At 37.1% G+C, this 23,428-nt stretch overlaps 1 protein-coding gene across 3 annotated transcripts in view; it reads right to left on the bottom strand.

Moving 5' to 3' along the window:
• Positions 1-23,428, bottom strand: part of ATP11C (ATPase, class VI, type 11C) — a 160,688-nt gene that overhangs the window by 62,794 nt on the left and 74,466 nt on the right. For all 3 annotated transcript variants that reach the window (XM_012727202.1, XM_012727199.1, XM_012727200.1), the window contains exons 2-5: positions 18,127-18,246; positions 10,842-10,931; positions 7,286-7,366; positions 5,350-5,457 (exon numbers count right to left, since the gene is read on the bottom strand). In XM_012727202.1, the coding sequence (XP_012582656.1) occupies positions 5,350-5,457; positions 7,286-7,366; positions 10,842-10,931; positions 18,127-18,246 (399 nt within the window). The remainder of the gene's footprint in view (positions 1-5,349; positions 5,458-7,285; positions 7,367-10,841; positions 10,932-18,126; positions 18,247-23,428) is intronic.

Below are 23,428 nucleotides of genomic sequence, written 5' to 3' on the forward strand. Positions count from 1 at the left end.
ATATTGTAGAAATTCAATATTCAGCATGAGAACCAGAGGCAGCCTACACAATGTATACCATTAAATCTGTTGCTCCAGGGGCACTATGCAAACATCCTCTTTATGACATTATAGTCACCCTTCAAAACTCCCTAACTCCTATATAAAAAGACCTCCACCTTACAAATTTCCTTCACCAGGCTTCTTTGCCTTGAGGTTGATCTCAGGTATAATCTTAATTAAATAAGTTGATGCTCTTATGTGGAATGTTACTGAGTTCTTTCTGGATTATTTGTGTGTGGGAAGAGATGTTTATAAACCAAAAATGGCAAAATGTTTGACTGCTTGGGTGTGGGGCGGGGACTGCATGTTCACTGCAATGGGAATTCCACTAAATGTTTTGAAGCAAAGAAACAACTTTCTTTTATTTTAAAAATATAGATAATTCGGCCCTCCCTGGTGGCGCAGCGGTTAAAGGACAGCACTAAGAAGCTAAAGCCACTTCCGCATGAGTTCGATTCCTGCCTGCCCCGGAGGTGACCACATGGCGCGGCAGACCTCTCCTGACCCGCCCGCTGCTCCCCTCAGCAGTGTACTTCATCAGTCTGCCTGTTCTGCTCCCCACTCTGTCCCTGGTGAAGCCTCTTGCTGCCCCTGAGCCTCTGGCCTGTACCCCAGTTCTGTATGCACAAATAAATAAATCTTTAAAAAAAAAAATATATATATATAGATAATTCTCTTGATGATGGGAAACCCGTGGGGATTACAATTGAGATGAAAAAAAAAAAGTACAAAATGATGTAAAAATAAACTGTTATAAAATAAAAAAATAAAGATAATTCTGCAAAATAGGTAAAGTGGAGGAAGGCATGGGCAAAATGGAATAATGGAACAAGTGGTTACTGCTACAGTCTAAGCAAAAGATCATAAGCACTAATTTAGGATGAAAACAGCAGAGATAATAATTCATAAATATGTCAAATATTCAATTTTATATTATAGTCACACATTTAATTCTCATTTCACAATAATCCTATGAAGTACAAACTTTTTATTTCTTCTTCTTTATAAGTGATAAAACTGAGGCAAAGGAAAGCTAAGAACTGTCTACAACCAGTGAGAAAGCTGGAATTTGAATCAAAGTAAATCTGGATGTGGAATTGATACTTCTTACCAAGACTGTGAACCAACTGACTTGTGATTAAGATATTCAGTATAATTTTTGGATTATAGACATAGGAGTTAAGAGAAAGCAAAAAGAAATTCTTGGTTTTAGCCTGAGCAAATGGGTAAATAAACAGTGATACCAAAGAAAATGCCAGTATCATTAAATCAGATAAAGAAGACCAGAAGAACAGGCTTAGAAACAGATGGGAATGAAAAGAAATCAGGGATTTGGTTTTGACCCTGCTAACTCTGAGATACTTATTAGATATCCATATAGAATAGTCAAGTTTGAAGATCAAGGAGATGTTTTAGATGAAAACAGAGGTTTGGATTTTATTAACATTTAGGTGACAAATGAAGCTGTGATGCAGGACAGATTCACATGGTATGTGGAGAAGAGAGCTGAGTAATAGGACTTCAGGAATTCCAGTTATAAAAGTTATTTGTAAAGCAAGGAGTATGGTTTTTGGCATTAGAAACACCAGAAGCTAGATAAAGTAAGGTACTCATATAAGTATATCATGCTTTAGTATCAAATCGAAATATACAAAGGTTGTTCTCTGGTACTTCAATCAATGAGCCAATCTAAATGTACTGAGATGGAAGAGATGGTTCACGTTCTCAAGGAGTTTAGCATACACTGCCAGATAATTCTGGATAAAGTTGCCAATATTACACAGTGAGGAAAGGACAGTCTCTTCAACAAATGATACTGGGGAAACACACCACCACCACCACCACCAACAACAACAAATGAAGTTGGACCTTATAAAAAGTAACTTAAATTGGATTAAAGACCTAAATCTATTAAACTCCTAATAGAAAAACAGGGGGACAAGGGGGGGACACCTTAGAACATTGGATTTTGCAATGTTTTTGGTTATGCCATAAAAACCACAAACAATAAAATAAAAAATAGACAAATGAGAATGTCAAACTTAAAAACTATACACCAAATGAAAACAATGGAGTGAAAAAACAACCTATGGAATGGGAGAAAAGATTTTCAAAGCATGTATCTGGTTAAGGGTTAAAAATTCAGGATACATAAGGAAATTCTACAACACTACAAAAAACAAAAAGCAATTTAAAAACGTGCAAAGAGCCTAAGAAGATATTTTTCCAAAGAGGATTTATAAATGGCTAATATGTAAATAAGAAGAGCTCAATGTCACTAACCATTAAGGAAATTCAGATCAAAATCACAGAAATATCATTTCACACCTATCAGGATATCCAGTACCAAAGTAACAGAAAACACAAGTGCTGGGGACGAAGAAGTCGGAACCCTTGTGCAATGTTAGTGCAAAGGTAAATGATGTCACCACTATGTACACTATGAAGGTTCTTCAAAAATATTAAAGACAGCATTACCTATCCAGAAATCCTATACAGAAATTTCAATTCTGGGTTATATCTAAAATAAATCAAAACAGGATCTTAAAAAGGATATCTGTGCTCGCTGCAGTATTATTTTCAATAGCCAAGAGGTGGAAACAACCCAGATGTCTACCAATACATAAAGATAAAGTGGCATATATACACAGTGAATTATCTAGCCCTAAAAACATGGAAATCCTGCCACCTGCTATATGGATGAACCTTGGAGACATTATGTGAAGTGAAATAAGTCAGTCAAAAAAGGATGAATACTGTATGATCCCACTCATGTTAAGTATTTACCTAAAGTTGTCAAAGTCACAGACTTAAAAGTAGAAGGGTGTTGGCCAAGAGATGGGGAGAGCGAGATTCATTGTTTAGTGGGTAAGAGGAATTATACCACAACATGAAAAAGTTCTAGAGATCTGTTGCACAACAATATGGACATATTTAATACTCTTAAAAACAATTAAAATGGTAAATTTATTGTTAAGTACTGTTAGTACAATAAAAAATGAAAAAAAAAACTTTAGGATAAAATATTTGTAAAAGATGCATCTGGCCCTCCCTGGTGGCGCAGTGGGTTAAAGCACAGCATTGAGAAGCTAAAGACACTTGCACGAGTTCGATTCCTGCCTGCCCCGGAGGAGACCACATGGCGCGGCAGACCTCTCCTGGCCCGCCCACTGCTCCCCTCAGCAGTGTACTTCATAGATCTGCCTGTTCTGCTCCCCACTCTGTCTCTGGTGAAGCCTCTCGCCGCCCCTGCACCTCTGGCCTGTACCCCAGCTCTGTATGCATAAATAAATAAATCTTAAAAAAAAAAAGATGCATCTGATAAAGAACTGTTAGCCAAACAAACAAAAAAACTCTTAAAACTCAAAAATGAAAGTAGGCCTTAGAATTTAGAGATGACTCACTAATGAAGACACTCAGTTGGAAAGTACACATACGAAACAAAATCTGTTATTAGGGAATTTTAAACTAAAATAAGGAGGTATCACCACACACCTATTAGAGTGCCCCAATCCAGAACACCAACAAGCACCAAAAGGTGGGAGTATGCCAGGGAACAGAAACTCTCAGTTGTTGCTGATGGGCATGCAAAATGGAAAACGCACTTTGGAAGACAGTTTGATAGTTTCTTATAAAAACTAAATAAACCTTGACCATAGGATTCAGTAATCACGCTCCTTGGCATTTTACCCAAATGAACTGATCACAGAAAAACTTACCTGAGAATATTTCTAGCATTTACTCATAATTGCCAAAACTTGGAAACAACCAAAATGTCCTTCAACAGGTGAATAGAAAAATAAACTATGGTATATCCCGACAATGGAATATTATTCAGCATTAAAAAGAAATGAGAGGGCTCTCCCTGGTAGCTCAACGGGTTAAAGCACCGCATTATGAAGCTCTAGGAAGGCACTGCAGCATGAGGTCGATCCCCGGCCAGGGAGCTGACCCACATGTCATGGCAGACCTCTCCTGACCCGCCTGCTGCTCCCCTCAGCAGTGTACTTCGTCGATCTGCCTGTTCTGTTCCCCGCTCTGTCTCTGGTGAATCCTCTCACCTACCACACCTCTGGCCTGTACCCCAGTTCTGTAAGCATAAATAAATAAATCCTTTAAAAAAATGAGCTATCAAGCCAGGAAAAGAATTGGAGGAAACTAAAATGCTTATTATTTAATGAGAGAAGCCACTCTGAAATGTTAAATACAGTCTTATTCCAGTATATGACTTTCTAGAAAAGGAAAAACTATGGAAACACTAAAAAGATTAGTAGTTGCCTGGGGTTGGAGGCAGAGCACTGAGGATGTTTAGGGCAGTGAATTTCTTTATGATACCATAATGATGGATACATTTTCTAAAGCCCATAGACTTTATAATAAGACTGAACCTTAATGTACATAAGATTACCTGTGGGTGATAATGATGTGTCAGTGTAATCATCTACTGTGTTGTGTACCACTCTCATGGGGAAAAACATACTGGTAACTTCCCCACCAGGGAAGTTTTATCTGGGGAAGACGGGGTTTGGGAGCTCTGTGAACTTTGTGCACAATTTTGCTGTGAATCTAAAACTGCTCTAAATATTAACTGAAATAGTATCTGTTGGGGAAAAAAAGATATTTGATGTGGAGAATTCTAAAACATTATTAAGAGGCATCTTCTTGGGAAATAATCAACAATCAATTTGAATAAAAATTAAAAAATTATACCTTGCAATTGTCATACATTGCTGGTGGAATGTAAAATGCTTAGCTGCAGGGGAAAAGAGTTTGGTGGCTCACAAAAAAAAATTTAACATAGAATTACCACATTACCTAGTAACATAGTATATCCTGTGTATATAGATCCTTGAATAAAGTTCAGTCATTAAGTTCAAGGTTAGCCGGAACTCTTTTTATCTCATTATAATGAAACAACATTGAACAGGACGTTATTCAAGGATCTAGTTTCATCACACAGTATGTTATTTAGCTTAAAGTCACAGTTTACAAGAACCTATCAATAGAGACAAAAGACAACATAGTATATGGTTCCATTTATATGAACTATGTAAAATAGGTTAATTTATAGACCCAGAAAGATTAGTGGTTCCCAGGGCCTGGGGTGGTGAGCTGTGTGAGTAGGAATTTGTCACAACTGCTCAACAGCCATGGGGATTTCCTTTTGGAGTAATGAAAATAGTCTGGAACTATATACAGTGTTGCTAGCTGTAAAGCATTGTGCATATACTAAAGGCTATTGAGTTATATACTTTAAGATAATATGTTCTTATCGCAATAAAAAAAATGAACTCCAAATATTAATACCTTGATTTTTTCACTTTCTTTTCTCACTCGCTCTGCATTTTCAATAATGTAAACAGTGCTCTTGTTAACTTCATTATCAGCTCTGTGTCTTAGCCAATCCTCATACCCCTAGAAGGATAAAAATAACAATTAAGCTAAGAACTAAGTAGAGTTGGTAATAAAGTTTTATAACCCTCTTATTGAGTCATCAGTTGATATTTATACTTACAGAATGAATTACAATTCAGAATGCTAAAAATAGTGCTGTTTACTTTTATAACAAAAACTAAAATATGCTTTTAAAATATCTCTTAGGTAAATACATTGTGCTAAAGGATTTTACCACTTCACTGTTAAGAATTAATGAAAATATAGGGTTAGAGCCTCAATGTTCTCCATCTGTGAAGGAATATGACTTAGTATTCTCATTCTACTCTTATTCACCTTAATGTTAATTTTTTTACTTTAAAATTTTCTCTATTTAAAAATGTTTAATAGGCTTTATCTTCCTACAGATCTAATCACTTAAGTATATTCTGTTGTACAGTGTTGGCATAAACATCTCTTAAGAAATATAATTCTACACCAGGAACAGAAACTAGAACAGATAGGCTACGATTTTTATGTTCTAAAGAATCTATGGTAAATTTTTGAGATCAACAGTTAACTTCCTTGCTGATTGGATGATAAAACATAAATTGGTATTCAACTTTCAGTTTATAAATAATCAGGGTACGGTCTAATGGTTCATGTTTTCTTTGGGCTTTTTTTTTTTTTTCTGGAGTAGATTTAAGCCAAAAGAACTAAGGAAGAAGGATGTTCATTTGTTTGATCATGACCTTTTTTAAACATTGCTTTGCCTTTTTTTAAAACAATGTATGTGCCTTTTCAAACATAACTGCTGGAAAATTCTTGATCGCATCCCCTTTTGTCCTTAGGTACTAAATTCATTCCTATTCTGTCCCTCTTTGTGACAAAGGTAGGCTATCATTTCATAAGGTGCTTTCTGTGATGTCAGCGAGGAAAGAATGGACCTAATAGGAACTAGTATTGGGAGCAAAATAAATTAGTAAAGCTTTTGAAAACCACAGAGGCTATTCTTGGACCAGTAAGTCTATAATACTAAAGAAAACAATCCTAACACCCTAAGGAAAAGAACATTCCAAAAGTCTTTATTTAGCAATGAAACATTTGATAAAATATTCTTGCAATTCCTGGTAGGAAAGATAGAAGACCAGATAGCCCCAAGAGGAAAGGCACCCTTAGGCACGGTGCTGTTAAGCAGACCATCATTTGGGAAGTTCTTTGGGAAGCTTTTAAAAGTACTTTGACAACTATGAGTGTATCTGAAATTAGCCAGAATTTGTTGACTGTCCCAGTACATGATAAACATTGCTAACCCATCCTTTTACCTTCAATTCCCCGTTTTCAATTTTACCTGGATTTTTTCAAAGGTACTATCACATTTTGAGCATAAAGTGCTCAAAATAACTTTGAAGGCATCAACATTACAAACTGGCAGTTTGCCGGTTTTCCCAAAAGACAAGTTTCCTCTACCTACAACCCTCTGTAACAGCACCAGGAAAGACAACCAAATTAAAGGACTTATGCTCTTGACTTCTCTGCTACAGGCAAAAACTAGCACTGGAATTTTTCAGATATGCTACGCTAAAGAAATTAATGCACACTTAAAAAACTCACATCCCATTTCTCAACTGAGCTGTACCTTCTACTACCCAAATCTTTCTTTTATGCTTACATTTCCACATAAAAATATTGAAGAGGATAGGATCAAAGAGATTAAGAAATTATTTAAATGAGTTTCCAACAGGCATCAAATATAAACTAAATTCATCAAGGATACTGCCAACTATATAAATATGAAAAAGAACCTATAGCAATGAAATCAAACCAGATAGAAGTGAAATGCAGGCATAACTGTAAGGAAGATATTTACCTGCTTGATGGCTGTGACAGTTATAACAAAGAAAAGTGGAAGTCCACTGGTAACTGGACTCGTTGGTGTGTCCACTGTGACCTAGGGTAAAGAAATGAAACAGAAAGCAGAATGAAAATAAGCCATGGACTCATATGTAGCACTTACATGCCGCAAACATTTCAGACAGACATACAAACAAAACATTCTGGTAGCATGATTAATGTTAACTTTCTTTAAAATAAGAGAACAATCCCACCGCAGTTAATTTAGGAAAATAGTCCTATATTCAGGTTTAGTTTTTAATCACAGCTTGAATTAACCCCTTTACTATTACATATCTATTCATTATCATCTATTCATTGAACACTATTCTGGTAACACCCGTGCTATTTACTACCAGCCAGGCTCTAGGGACACTGGTTTTCAAAAGATGGAAATAAGTTCTTGCCCTCACATAGCTGGCTGCTGTCAGGAAAAAACTGCCATTAAAACAAGCTGAGATGCTGAGATCTAACGGATTAAGTAGAAGTTAACTGTGTGAAGGGAGGTGTTCCATGCACAGCCAACAATTCATACAATGATAAGATGGGGTGCAGCACAGTGAAGAAATGAAGTTAGCGGCAAGAGGGTGGTGGGCCTGGAGAGGCAGGCAGGAGTCAGAGCAAGCAGGGTCTTTTAGGAATAGAATCACTGAACTTTTAGGCAGGAAGACGTCGTATCAAGAAAACTACCTTTTCAAAAGATCATTCTCACTGTTTTGTGGAAGATGGAATGCTACCAAATAAGGAGTCCTTTAGGAGACTACTGCTATAATCTGGGTGAGATGATGGTTGAGATGGGGGCAGAAGAGCAGACATTCAAAGAAGTTCCAGAGAGATGTAGGAGGCAAAAATGGCAGAACTAATAAAAACATTTATTGTATGGGATGGTTAAAGATGTCTTCCAAGCATCTGATTAACATGGCTGGACAGATGTTGTCTCTTACTTAAAATAGGAAATACTGAAAGGAGAACTAGATTTGATGGACATAGGATCAGGAGTTCAACCTGTTCTTACAACTCATTGACTCATATTTTGAAACAACCACAGACCTGCCTGCTCCATACCCTGTATTACAGACACACATTTTTGTATGGCGGTGTCTTTGTGCTCATACTAAGATCCCAGCTTGGCGTTCTTTACCAGATAAACTCCCTCTAATCCTTCAAAGTTCAGTTCAGATATCACCTACTCTCTATAGCCTTCTCAAGCGCCTCTTGGGTAGGAAAAAAGTCACTAATTTCACTCTATCTCATTAGCTCTTTGCTCACACAGTTAAGACTTTCAGTATGTTAAAGTGAGTAAGTGACTGCTGTCCTTTTGGTTATAGATTTCTTCTTAAGGGAAAAAAAATATCTTGATCTTCACTGCAACTGCTACCGACCTGCATGACACACAGTAGGCACTTGGTCTATGTCTGCTGAGCTAAACTGAAATGCTCATCTAAACTGAATGCTAAACAGAATGACTCTTGCATAAACCCCTATGTAGTTTATTTTAGGCTGGTCTATAATACATCTGACCATGGTAGGAAAGCTCCTTTTCAGATGTTCTGTCATTGAAGATGGAAATTGGATTTTTCTCATATCACAAACCAGACTGGCTTTAAGCAGCAGGACTAAATTCAGAGAATCATTTACTCAAAATTTTAAAGTGGATAAACAGAAGCACTTAATACCAACAAAACATTTGAGCAATTTCACTAGGATGTTTCTACTTTGTTTTAAAAATGAAAAAGTACCTTTAAAGTAATAAAATTTTCAGGGGGTAGTTCTGATGAAGTAAAGATTTTTTTATAATGTTATGTTATACTGAAAATTCTCTCTTTTCATGGACTAATCAATATGTTATTCTTTTTTTTCTTTTTTTTTATTACAAAGTTTATTTTTACATCATTTTGCACATTTTTTTTCCCATCTCGATTGTAATCCCCGCGGGTTTCCCATCACCAAATCACCCCTGTGCCACCACCATAGTCCCGTGCATTTCCCTCCCTTCCCCCCCCCCCACAGAATGTCTCTGGTATATGACTGTTCATTATTTTTGTTATTTTCTCGCCTGGTTATGTTATTCTTTTAAAGATTTAATTATTTATGCATACAGAACTGGGGTACAGGCCACAAGTGGAGGGGTGGTGAGAGGCTTCACCAGAGACAGAGTGGGGAGCAGAACAGGTAGAATGATGAAGTACACTGCTGAGGGGAGCAGCTGGCGGGTCAGGAGAGGTCTGCCATGCCATGTGGATCACCTCCAGGGCCAGGGATCAAACTTGCACTGAAGCGGCTATAGTGAGCTTGCAGAGCTTGGACCCACCAGGGAGGGTCCAAGATTTTTAATAGCTTATAGATGAAGCAACTTGATATGTCTAAAATTTTATTTTCAATTATTAAAATAATGTTTAAATGTAGTACTTTTGTCTTATATCATTTTTAATTTGTGAACAATATAGGATTTCTCTCCTCAGTTGTGGTCACTGTAGTTCTCTCAATTATCAAAGCACTCACAGTCCATAATCATATTCCCCTGTGTTTGTCTCCCTGTACCCCTTTCCCTTTTCTCCGCTCCTGGATGCCTCCTATCTATGGTTAGCTTTCAAAGTTTATCTTTGACCCTATGTTTGTTTTTTTTATATTCCACATAAAAGTGAAACCAGCTGATATTTATCTTTTCCCTTCTTCAATATGTCTAAAATTTGAAACACAAAACAGTAGCAGGAACACAGAGAAACAGACCAATAGAGCAAATGAGGAAGAGCAAAATGTGCAATCGGGAAGCTGTGAAGAATTTTCAATTAAGTTAAAAGTGTTGTTTAACAAAGTAAAACTACTAATGCGGACTGTAGTTGGTCCTTGAATTAAACAGTATGAATTGTGTGGATCCACTTATATGCAATTTTTTTTTCAGTAAATATAAACTCCTAGGTTGTTCAAGGATTAACTGTATTTTTTTTAAGATTTAATTTTCATTATTTATTCATATAGAACTGGGGTACAAGCCAGAGGGATAGAGAGGATCCACCAGAGACAGAGTGGGGAGAACAGGCAGATCCATGAAGTCCACTGCTGAGGGGAGCAGCGGGCGGGTCAGGAGAGGTCTGCTGTGCCATGTGGGTCACCTCCCGGCTGGGATCCAAGTCACAATGAAGTGGCTGCCGCTAGCTTGCAGTGCTATGTCCTAACCCATTGCATCACCAGGGAGGGCCCTCAACTGTATTTCTAATTTGGTATTTACCATTACATTTAATAGCACACAATATATGTTCTTCTAGGACCAAGGTATGAAATTCATTAGTTTCTTAAAGAATAACAAAGTTTTTTTTTAAAAAAGTAACAAAGTTTTCAACTAAAAAAAAAAGCCATTTTAGAAATATAGTCATATTAATATTAAAATGTAATATTAGTACTTTAAAAGGTATTATAATAAGCCCTGAAACACCTTTGATTATAGGGCATTTTAAAGGTTAGAAATGGGATTGAAAATGTAATTGAAGCAATTAAACTTCTAAAAGTTGAGCAGTTGTTTACGGATCTCTTACCTGTACAAGGAAAATGATGAGAAAATAAAAATTTGCAATTCTTCTAAACTGTTCAAACAGATTCTTTGGGAGGAAATTCCAAAGTGTATACTGTAAAGGAAGAAGAAAGAAAAGAGTATTATGAGAAAGGAAACTTGAAAAATCCTAATAATGATGATTTACACGGGCCCAGATTATCACAATACTTTGAAAACATGTTAAAACCCGAACTTTACACTTACAAATAAGCATATCCTTAGAAGCACAATATATAAATACTTTGTCAGGAATGAAATCTTCACTTGGAGCATTATAACTGAGCCACTTTGCCTTTTTATGTGCACCTCAGCGTCCCTCACAGCACTCACTGCAGTAAATAATTACATGTGTATTTTTTATTAAAAATTCTCCATTAATTGACAATGAGTTCAGTAAGGGTTTGGTTGTTCATTTTGCTTTCCTATTACTTTTCCTCAAATGAGTAGTATCTGACATGACAGTCAATCAATTGAATGAATGAATGAATGAATGAATGAATAACTCCCCTGATTTACAGCTAAACTCTAGGATCTTAGTCATTATCACAGCTATAACTCTATTCCTACCAGTAACCCCACCTCCATGACAGCTGAAGTACACACACAGCCCTCTGTTTAGAGGGTATTCACTTTAACCCACAATATACCACCCTGGGCTTGGTAACAGCTAATGAGTAAAGCCCTCACTGTTAAGTGATAGACAGGAGACAACTCTTGGAACAACTAATACTATACAGACTTTCTCAATGATAGCATAAGTTCAAGGACTGGTGATTTAAATATCACTGGGAGATGCTGGATTTTCTAGGTATCTTAATAAAGAAGACCAGAAACCAGAAATAAATGTTTCTTAACCTAAAGGCCTCATCCCAAGTAGCTGCATAATTCTGAGGGCATATCCATTAAATGAGGTAAGGTTACTGAAAAGCCAAAGTTGTAGAGCATACCACAGTATTTGCAAATTTACTACCAATCTCTCTTTTAAAGGCCTATGAGCTGCTCAAGGTTCAGTGAATATCAAATCAATGAGTAGAAGAGCTAAGTTACCAACAGCCAACAGCCTAGAGGGTTCTTGCCCCAGGATTTGTGGAAATGCCTGGAGGTACCCATTCAAAATGAAAAGAATTGTGGAATATCATCACTTGGGAGAGGACTATTCACTCTTTTCATCAGGTACAAGACATATAGTGACCAAAAATAAGAGGGTTCAAAACCGGTCACTATGAACTGTCCCACTTACTAAAGATCACTTTTCTAAAACAATAAGCTAAACTTAGAGAGGCAAACAGCAGAGCTTCTGGCTTGCTGACCTTCTCTAACTAAGGCATTTTAAATTAAATAAACATTAGGAGCCTTCCTGGGGAGTTAACATATCAAAAGGAAACATTTTTGTTTTTGTTTCTAGGAGCGGACTGTTCCTTTACTACTGTTTTAACTTACTAAAGGAAATCCGGTTAATTCCCATTACAGAAAATTATTGCTCTCTGTCCCCTGGTCTCTCTTATATCAGGTCATGAGCTAGGGAGCATATCCTAAGCCCCATTAGCACAGGGATCTAGCTTGGTATTTGCCAGATAGAAGGCATAGGAGAAATATTTATTAAAACATGTGTTCTACAGAAATGAGAAAAAAATTATAAAAATAAAACTTGTGTAGGGCCTCCTGGTGGTACAGGGGTTAAAGTCTCAGCCCTATCAAGCTATTACAAGCTACTATGGCATGAGTTTGATCCCTGGCCAGGGAGCTGACCCACATGGCACAGCAGACCTCTCCTGTCCGCTCACTGCTCCCCTCAGCAGTGTACTTCATCAGTCCACCTGTTCTGCTCCTTACTCTGTCTCTGATGAATCCTCTCACCCACCCCATCTCTGGCCTTTACCCCTGTACTTGTATGCATAAATAAATAAATCTTGCTAGAAAAAAAAAATGACTTGTTAGCATATTACTCCATTTTCATAACAAAAACCAAATATGTAAAAATTTTATGATTAAATTAAAATCGAATTAAAGCCATATATACCAAGTTATTAAAACTGACTTATTTATGCAAAATATGGACTCAGGCTTAGTTATTACAAACACCCAACAATGTTAATGTACGGGAAGAAAGTGTTTATAAGAAAATGTTTGTAACCGTTGTTTCAGAAAAAACTACAACAAGATTTTTTTCCTGTCCTAAGTTCCTGCTTAGAAGTCAGTAACTTGATCTTTTATATTAACAGGTAACTATGAATTTAAAAACATTTTAAGTTTACACATTTACATGTTTAAAATGGTTTCCACAGAAAAATGTCAGCTCCCCAAGCACATACAATGCATTTTGCATCTGCTCTGTGGTGAATTAAATAATTGGTATACAAATGTGGTTTACCCCTTCAACTATCTTTAACCTATGATTTGAAACCAAAATCTTCTAACTTTGATAAATAACTTTCCTAATTTAAAGGAAGGAGACGGGAATGAATCTCAGTGTTGAGAGTCTATTGTTTTCAATTTAAGCAAAAGTAAGCTTGAATTACTTGTCTTTATTCAATATCCAAAGTTTTTCCAATTTAGCACTTAAAATGCTGGTAGAGAAGTGAAAGTGGCAAACAACTTGTTCTACTGTGTCTTTGTATCAACAAGAAAAAGGGAAGTAAATAAAAAAAATGAAATAGAAATAAAGTAGCTAGTAAAGTTAACTGTCAGTTGTTTCTGGCCTATAAGGAGTGCTGACTTTTCTACTAGGAGAATTTGGCGGTCATGGAACAAAATAACTAAATACTAAGATTAGTTGTAAATAAGCAGACCTCCAGCTTCAGGAACTGTTCACTTTGCTAAATTACTATATACATTTTATTAAGTTTCATTGGTGTAGATATTAAATCCAATTTTAAACATCATTGCAGTATGCTATCATTACCAATGTCAAGCAGCATGTTCTTTTTTTAAGTATCACTCTTTCCACCTTAAATTCAGAAGAACAAAAGGAGTTACCAGGACATCACTGAAGTAAGATTTAGAAACAAGTTAAAAATGTTATCTGCAAGGCCCTCCCTCGTGGCACAGGGGTTAAAGCACAGCACTAAGACACTAAAGCAGGAGTTCAATCCCCGACCCCAGAGGTGATCCATAAGGCGCAGCAGACCAATCCTGACCCGCCTGCTGCTCCCCTCAGCAGTGTACTTCTTCAGTCTGCCTGTTCTGCACCCCACTCTGTCGCTGGTGAATCCTCTCACTGCCCCTGCACCTCTGGTCTGTACTCTAGTTCTGTATACATAAATAGATCAATCTTTAAAAAAATGTTATCTTCAATGGGATATATAAAACTCAGGTAAAGAGATATCTAATAAATTTTATTGACAACTCTGATGGCTAAAATGAAGAAAATGTTAGAGTAAGTTTAGGCTTGAAACTATAATCTAAGATATTCCTTCATAAAGGAGTACTGTGTGATCTTGGACATACTTTCAAAGAGTCAGGTGGAGATCACTGATTCTTATCATATGGGGCCTTCAAGCTGAGGTTCAGGATTTTTTTTAAAGGAAAAACAAAATGTACAACAGAGAAATAGAATGGAAGCTAAAGATCCTTGCAGGTTGCAATAAACGCTGCTTCTGCTATCAAAGGAATTTTCAGAATTTCCTACAGCTACACAATTTTTGCTGATTCCCAAATGTTCCTACAGGGTGCACGGAAGAAGTAGTAAGGCTGCAGAAAATGCTTCCTAAAGGAAGCACAAATGTTTCATGTGGGGAAAATAATATTAATTTTGTAAGTAAAATTTGAAGTGTGTCAAAATATTCATTCACAGTAGTATCTGCATTAACAAGACTTATTCTCATTATTAGACATTACTGATATTTGTAAATAGAAAAACAAAAAACACCCAAATAAAAGAAAGTGATTTTTTATTACTGAAGAGTTGAGATAGAAATCAACTGGTGACATGATGATAGGAAGGAGTTAACATTTTATAAATTGCACATTTCTTCAGTTAAAAGATTCGGTTGCAAATATAAACAGTCAAAAGACAAAGAGAGGGGAAAATGTCAAATTATGAAAGTGCTGTTCTCTCTAGAATGGACCCAGAGGCTCTTTTTAAGAGAGATCACACCACACGTGCAAAACACTCAAGACTGAGAAAATCAATAGTACTGCTCAGGGCTGTAATAATAATCATCAGTATTATCACAGAAACATAAATAACGATAGCAGCTACCATCTACGGAGTGTCATAAATGGGAAGTACAGTGCTTACATGCTTTCTGTGGTGTCTTTCATCCTCACTATAATCCTATCTCCATTTCTTTACTATCTCTACTTTTACAGATAAGCAAATTGACACACAGAGGTTAAATGTTATCTTAAATGCAAACCCAGTTCCTAGGTCTACATGGATGAAGGTCTGTATACTATCCCCTTAGAATTACCTGTTGTATTAAGATTTTGGGTTTTTTCCTAAAGTATATTGTTAATAACTCTTGTTCTGCTCTAGAGCTTTTATGAAAAAAGCAGACCAGTTTGTGAGTAACTAGAAAAACATATATACAGAGGAGAAAAGATGTACTATTCTACCAATGCAGGGATTGTCACTTTTTATTTTATTATTTATTTATTTATTTATTTATTTATTTATTTATTTTTTTTTTTTTTAAGATTTATTTATTTGTTCATACAGAACTGGGGTACAGGCCAGAGGCTCAGGGGCGGTGAGAGGCTTCACCAGAGACAGAGTGGGGAGCAGAACAGGCAGATCGACGAAGTACACTGCTGAGGGGAGCAGCGGGCGGGTCAGGAGAGGTCTGCCACACCATGTGGGTCTGCTCCCTGGCTGGGAATCGAACTCATGCAGAAGCGGCTTTAGATTCTCAGTGCTATGCTTTAACCCGCTGCGCCACCAGGGAGGGCCTATTTATTTATTTTTAAAGATTTATTTATTTATGCTTATAGAACTGGAGTAAAGGCCAGAGGTGTATTGGGTGAGAGGATTCACCAGAGACAGTGTGGAGAAGAACAGGTAGAAATACACTGCTGAGGGGAGCAGTGAGCAGGTTAGGAGAGGTCTGCCACACCATGTGGGTCTGCTCCCTGGCTGGGAATCGAACTCATGCTGCAGTGGCTTTGGAGAGCTTCATAATGTAGTGCTTTAACCCACTGAGCCACCAGGGAGAGCCCCGGGATTGTCACTTTTTAAAAGAACATTCTATTACATTGATGAAAGATATTTTATTAACACAAAAAGAATTGTGAATTAAACTGAGTCTTCTATATTCTTTTAAAATGTGACACACAAAGTGTATCATAGCCAAATGATGACTAGCTCAATGAAAAGTCACTTTACAATCATTGTGTGACTTCACAAGCTTCCATATAAAATACTATGAAAAACAATTCTCTTTAAAATAAAATATTCTGTATTTTACTTGATGTAAAAGGAGAGAGAAAACTGAGAAAGGCATCCAACTAGCCAATGATATAAAAGGGGCTCCTTCACTTGGAGTCAGTAGACCTTACAAAGTTCTGCTTCAGCCTTTATCATTAATTCTGCCACCACATCATGACACTGGGTTTGCTTTCTCCACATCATGACACTAGGTTTGCTTTCTCCATCTACAGTTAAGACAGTGAGTTAACAAGATGACCTCTTAGGATCTTTCAACTCTTCAAGTCTATGGTTCTGAATGAAAGGATGAGTAATGGATTGTTTCTGGATATGACCAGGCGAGTCACAATTTTCAGTGAAAGGATTATTTATATCTTGGGCACAAGTATGGGAACTTTTGGCGGAGGATAAAATTTCTACTCTAAGGTTAAAGATTGATAGGAGACAGGTATTTTATGTAAATTTGCTCAGTTTCTATAGACCAATAGATCAGCTCTCATCAAGTACTTAATCTGTCCATATTTTACACATTAATCTAGCTAAGTATAATCTCCACTATACATTACTATTGAAAGGAGAAATCATGTGTATGTTTGACAACCAAAATGCTTAATTTTTTAAAAGATTCATTTAATTATGCATTCAGAGCTAGGGTACAGGACAGAGGTACAGGACAGAGGTACAGGAGTGGTGAGAGGATTCATCAGAGACGGAGTGGGGGGCAGAACAGACCAACTGACGAAGTATACTGCTGAGGGGAGCAGCGGGCGGGTCAGGAGAGGCCTGCTGTACCATGTGGATCACCTCCGGGCGGGGATGGAACTCATGCTTAAGTGGCTTTTTGCTTCTTTAGTGCTGTGCTTTAACCCGCTGTACCACCAAGGAGGGGCCAAAATGCTAAATTTTTAAAGGAAGGATATCATTCTGCATTTCACATCCTAAGAGTTTGCAAACATGAAGTGAAACCATCATCACCCACACTTTAGATCTCCCTTGCCACGGTGTACGGTATATGTAAGGAAGCGATGAAAAAGACCAAGATCTGTGCCAGGCCATAGGAGATGGCAGTGGGCCAGTCATCTAGCACCTAAGTACCTAATTTTATCAGGCAAAAAAAGATGAGCAAACTAATGCTTGTAGAATATGATTACTGAGGACTAGGAAATAAAAAGAGTGCTTTCATACACTTTCATACACTTTCATATTAACTCCATTTCCCTGATGAGATCGTTCAGACTCAGACATTAATTTTGGCAAGGTCACACAGTAAATGGGCGGGTCAGGATTTAAACACAAGTCTTTCAGTTTCAAGCACTGGCTCTGAGCACTACCACAGGAGGAAGTAAAATGATTCTTAAATGGGACAATGTTGTAGTGATTGAATTCTTAATAGTTTCAGAGGTGTATTGAGCAGAACACACCCTTTCAGACCCAGGAGTGTACATGAGAGCTCCACAATGGAATGGAAACACCAATGAATGTCATTCTATGTTGTACCATTCAGAAAACGCAAATTATTCACAACCTAGTCCATCTACTTAGGACAGTACAGGAAGCTTTGAGCAAGTAACTCCCTGAAAGTAATATGTATAATTAACAAGTACTGTGAAATCATAATGGGGAGCAATGGAATGAATGCTCTTTCAGCTATGACACAACAAAATTTAATTAAAACACACACACAAACCAAAATAAAACACCTGCCTTTCAGGCAAAAAACAAAACAAAACAAAACAAAACCTGCCTTTCAATTTAATAACTACTGTAGTTGGTAAATGACTGATAGAAATGCATGTCCATGTCTATATATATAAATGCACCAGCTTCCTCAGAAACATAAATAAAAATAAGTACATTCTCCAATTTACTAAATGACTATCAATTATTGAGTTAAACAACTTACCTTTGATGAGACTATTCTATTATCACAAAATCTTTGTGCAATGTAGGCTTCTGTTTCTGACACTGGGTGATTGCCAACAAATACTGTACGTGTGCCAACTCGTTTCTCTTCTCCAGCACACTGACCAAGAAAAAGAAGGAAAAAGTCAATTTTTCATCACATTTCTCCATGCTTCGGTTGAGCTCAGAATTCCTGTCTGAGCACATTCAGCTCTAGCCTAGAAACAGAGAAGTAGGGAGAAGAGAAAATCTTGTTAGGAAATTCAAACTCAACTAAAATCAGTTAGTTGCTGACATAGTGAAGATTAGTAAAAATGATGCTTGAGCCAACTGTTTTGAGGCCAAGGTGACAATTCTAATATATTTAAATAATGTACCCTAGAAATAAGAGGCTTCTTTCTTTTTGCCTCAGCCTTGCATACCTAACTTGAGCAGGAAGGGAATCAGCATCACCTGGAAGTTGTGTGACAGGATCTGCTGTCAACCAACCAGTCGCCCTGCCTGGGCTTTCTGCTCTGATGGTCAACATCCCCCCTGCTTTCTGTTTTCTAAGTTGTCATCAACTAAATATTGTTGCTGAATTTCAGGGAAGATACAAGATAAAGGGAATATCAGAGAGCACAATGACTTTAGAATTCCGTCCTTCTATGGAGAAAGGAACATCCAAGATCGACGGGGGATTTTGGCTTTTTGTTTACCCTTTATAAGTTATGATTATTCAACAGTGGGCATATACTATATGCAGAAATAAACACTTTTTAGTGGAACAAGAAAAAGAAAAGACAGTATCCTAGAGAAACCATTTTTTAGTACTCGTCATTTTTCTTTCACCCACTAAATCTCAACAATCACAGCAACACACTAGCTTAGGAAAGCGCAGGCTGAGAATATCTAATTTACTATACAACAACTATTGAAGGCAAACTTGTCGATTAACCTTACTAACCCACAGAAAAAACTGCAAATTACTTCTAAAGGCAAAGTAAGTATTATTCAGATCACAAATAGAATGACTTACCTACCTCCACTGATGGAATGGATAACTATTTCTGCAAAGAATGTTAATTCTTTGGCTTTCTTATAAAATGTTCTTTTGCAATATCTCAGAACCTATTGTCAAAAAGTTCTACTACACTAGTCAATATAAACTCAAACACTCCTTTAGAGTTTTAAAAGGTAGATTCGGGCCCTCCCTGGTGGTGCAACAGGTTAAAGTGCATCACTATGAAGCTATCCCATCTACAGCAACATGAGTTCAATCCCTGGTCAAGGAGGTGACCCACATGGTGCAGCAGACCTCTTCTGTCTCACCCACTGCTCCCCTCAGCAGTGTATTCAAGTTATTTTGCCTATTCTGCCTCCCACTCTGTCTCTGGTGAATCCTCTCACACCCCACACCACTGCCCTGTACCCAGTTCTTGCATGCATAAGCATTTTTAAAAAACAGGTGGATTCACTGATTCTAGAAGTCTCATGGTTGAGCTCCATTTTGCCTTACCCTTTTATTTCACTAAGGTTTCACTGTTTGTTTTTTTTTTTAATATTAAATCAGGAATAATGTGCATTTATATAAATTTGAGAACATCTCCTTTGATGGTACTATGTTATCATATTTGGGGTAACCATATATTTAAGTCAAAGGAAGCATGACAGAAATAAATATCTATTTTATGTTTTCATTATTTTTTAACAAGGAATGCACCAATCTAAAACTTCTAACCTATAGGGGCACAAAGACTTTCCTTCCTTTCAATGATCTACTTAGAGGTCAAAGATGTGAATCTATCTCCCAAATAATCACTTCAAGAAAAACTACTTGGAACTTGCAAAAGTTCTCCAAATGTCTGCTATGTGTGGATGATTTTAGTCTGATATATATTAATATAGGAAAAATTATTCTTTAGTTAGAAAAATAATCACCCCAAAGTACAGATAAGACTTCTTGCCTTACAAATTTCATTTAAACTTATTAAGTATTTAGTGGGGGTACTTCCTTCAAAATCTGTAGGGAAATTGCTTGAAAAGTAATTATAATAATTTTTTTAAAAAAATTTATTTATTTATTCATACAGAACTGGTGTACAGGCCAGAGATGCGGAGGGTGAGAGGATTCACCAGAGACAGAGTGGGGAGCAGAACAGGCAGATGGACGAAGTACACTGCTGAGGGGAGCAGCGGGCGTGTCAGGAGAGGTCTGCCACGCCATGTGGTCACCTCCGGGGCAGGCGGGAATCGAACTCATGCGGAAGCGGCTTTAGATTCTCAGTGCAGTGCCTTAACCCGCTGCGCCACCAGGGAGGGCCAATTATAATAATTTTAAGTAGGAGGGATTTAGGTTATATGTAAAGAAACTTTTGAAAATGTACACTGGCTAAGGGAGAGTGTAAATCCTCCAACCAGTGCAAACTGTGTAAGTATCACTAGTGGAAAGCTTGGGTATTTTCCTACCTACCCCAAACCAGGGCATTGAAACAACTGATTGTACAAGTTCCTCTGCATATATGATTAGCAGGTAAATTTTCAAACATTTTCTGGAAGTTAGTAAACAATACCTTTACCAGAATGGTAGCTGCATGTATTATGATATAGGGATTGACTTCTTGGTTTGCAATGGAAACATATCGCTTACTGATAAAAACACCACCTTTTCCATAATAGCCATTTTGTGAGACATAAACCAAAATTATAGTTTTTCTGTTTCATCCCTATCCTCATCTTCTTTTGCAAGTTAATGGTCTCACTATAATCTTCACAACAGACCAGAACCTTATAACATACCAATTTGAATTCTAAAAATTTCAAGTCCATATACATTATAATTTTACAATCTTTAATATTAATGTGGTAGCTTAGTTTTTCACACAAGCAAGAAGTGGCTACAGAGTAAGTAAGAGCTCTGCCTTGTAGGTAAGGTCTCAGGTCATTCATACAAATGGAAGGGGAAGAGACAAGATGGAGAGGAAGAGAGTCAGTGAGGCATGATGTTTCCTGTCTTGAGAGCAGGTTCTTCCCCTCAGTTAACAGTAAACTCTCATTAATAACTTAAAATGAAAATGAACTAGTGCTTCTCCAATTCTAAATTGCCTGTAACTTTCTTCTTGGCAGTAACAATGCTCCAGAAAACAAAGGGAAGGAGCAAGCACAGGGTAATTCTTCAGGCATGTGATGCTTTTATGAATTCCAAACATTGGGGCAGCGCTTAAAGATGTATTAAGGGCTTTTCCCATACATGATCTCTGATCTCTCTTGAATAAGGCTTGAGACCTCTATCTCCATCAAATTGGAGAAAGTGGATTGAAATTGCAGTGCAGGTTGGGGTGAAGAGGGCACTTCCTGGTAATGATAATTGTTAGAGGAAGAAATAGGGGCCTGAAAGAGAAAGGTCTGCTCCTTAAGACTTTTTTTAAATTTTTTTAAAGATTTATTTATTTATTCATACAGAACTGGGGTACAGGCCAGAGATGTGGAGGGTGAGAGGCTTCACCAGAGACAGAGCAGAGCGGGGAGCAGAACAGGCAGATCGACGAAGTCCACTGCTGAGGGGAGCAGTGGGCCGGCCAGGAGAGGTCTGCCGTGCCATGTGGATCTCCTGGGCAGGCGGGGATCGAAATCCAACTCATGCGGAAGTGGCTTAAGCTTCTTAGTGCAGTGCTTTAACCTGCTGCACCACCAGGGAGGGCCCACCTTAAGACTTTTTTAAAAAGAGCAAAATCTCCTGAGACTTGGCTGGTTTGGGTTTGGAGCTCCTGGAGGATTGGGAATGGGGGCAGGGTGAAATAGGTGACTTCCATATGCTTGCTCATCCTCAAAACTGATGACCTGCAATTTCTGGTGGAATTTGATGCCACTGTGTAATGTTGTTTGGTTCATATAAAAATGGCAGTGCCAAACTCATGTAAATTCACTGTAATTTTCCACTTGCTGCCAATGTATAGTGATACAACAGTGGTTTTAACTCCTGTGATTTTGAGTAATGTAGGTGCCTTTGCCAAAGCAAAGAAACTCCAAGTGGAAATCATAAAAATATTTCCCATTTGGATGGCACACAATGTAGTATGGAGTGGGAGGGTATGATTTCTGCCACCTCATAATGAATTTTAATTCATTAAGACTCCATTCTATGTTGAATTGTTTCCCATCTAAACAGCCTTAGGAAAAGCATTAAAAGAATTCTAATATGCTGGCACCAATTCTATTTTAATGACACATTAAACACTACAATAAATAGTGTGGGAAAATGTTTAAGGTATATTTATATGAATTTAGAGAAAGCAATTTCATTTTTTTCTTCAAGATAAGAACCACCCTGTTGTGCTCTTGATTTTATACCTCTATCATATAAACCAAATATTGTCTTTTTAAATGAAAATAATTTACACCAAGATAATCTCTCAATAAAACCCAGAGTTAAGTTGTACTATTAGCATATAATAACATCTTAATATCCTATGCCTTTGCTGGTCACACAACACAGAAAACAATAGGAAGTATAATATATTCTTGATTGTCTCCACACCACTGGTTCAATAAAAGTGAGGGAAAACAGAGACCTCAGTACAAGACTGTCACTACTATAGTTAGTACAGGGTCTGAGACAGAGCTTAACTCACAACCCTTTCCAAGTAGACTTAAACTCACCACTTAGTCATACAACAGTGATTTTTAATTCTGTCTACACATTGGTTTTAAACATAATACCAAAGTCTTGGTCTTTTATTTAATATTTGATGTTTAATTTAATTTTTCTAGAAGCTCCCCAGGTGCCAATTCTAATTTACAGTGAGGGCTGAGGATTATTGCTACAGAATCACTTTGAATTTGTGATTGCCCTTAACTAGTAGAATTAATATTCTACTTTAAATAATAATCTAATTAAATAATAATCTCCAATTAAATAATAATCTAAACAATTTGCTTCTGGAAAGATAAAAATACAAATAACCCTCAAATATTGCCCCCTTCCAACCATTTCAATTTTCTCACAAAATAAATTTCCTTCAATATTTATGATTTTTGCAAGTGATTAGTCTCCCATCAATTATCCAGATCATTGATAATGAAAATTACAGACCCTGACATAGGCACAACCACTGGAGTTACCAGTAAGTAACCAATGCCGCCATCCTTGGCAACCACAGCATTATTTTTACTGGTCATCAGACAGCTCTTGCTAAGTTACTAAAGCAAATTAATGTACTTGTTCAAATATAAACAAACAATTCTTATTAAAAAATCTGGAAACTTGGTAATGGTTAAAACTATCTTCTGTACCCTAGACACAAAGCTATTTTCTTCTCTGAAGC

This window comes from Condylura cristata, unplaced genomic scaffold, assembly GCF_000260355.1.
Source record: "Condylura cristata isolate star-nosed mole 26May11 unplaced genomic scaffold, ConCri1.0 scaffold00019, whole genome shotgun sequence".
Classification (NCBI taxonomy): domain Eukaryota; kingdom Metazoa; phylum Chordata; class Mammalia; order Eulipotyphla; family Talpidae; genus Condylura; species Condylura cristata.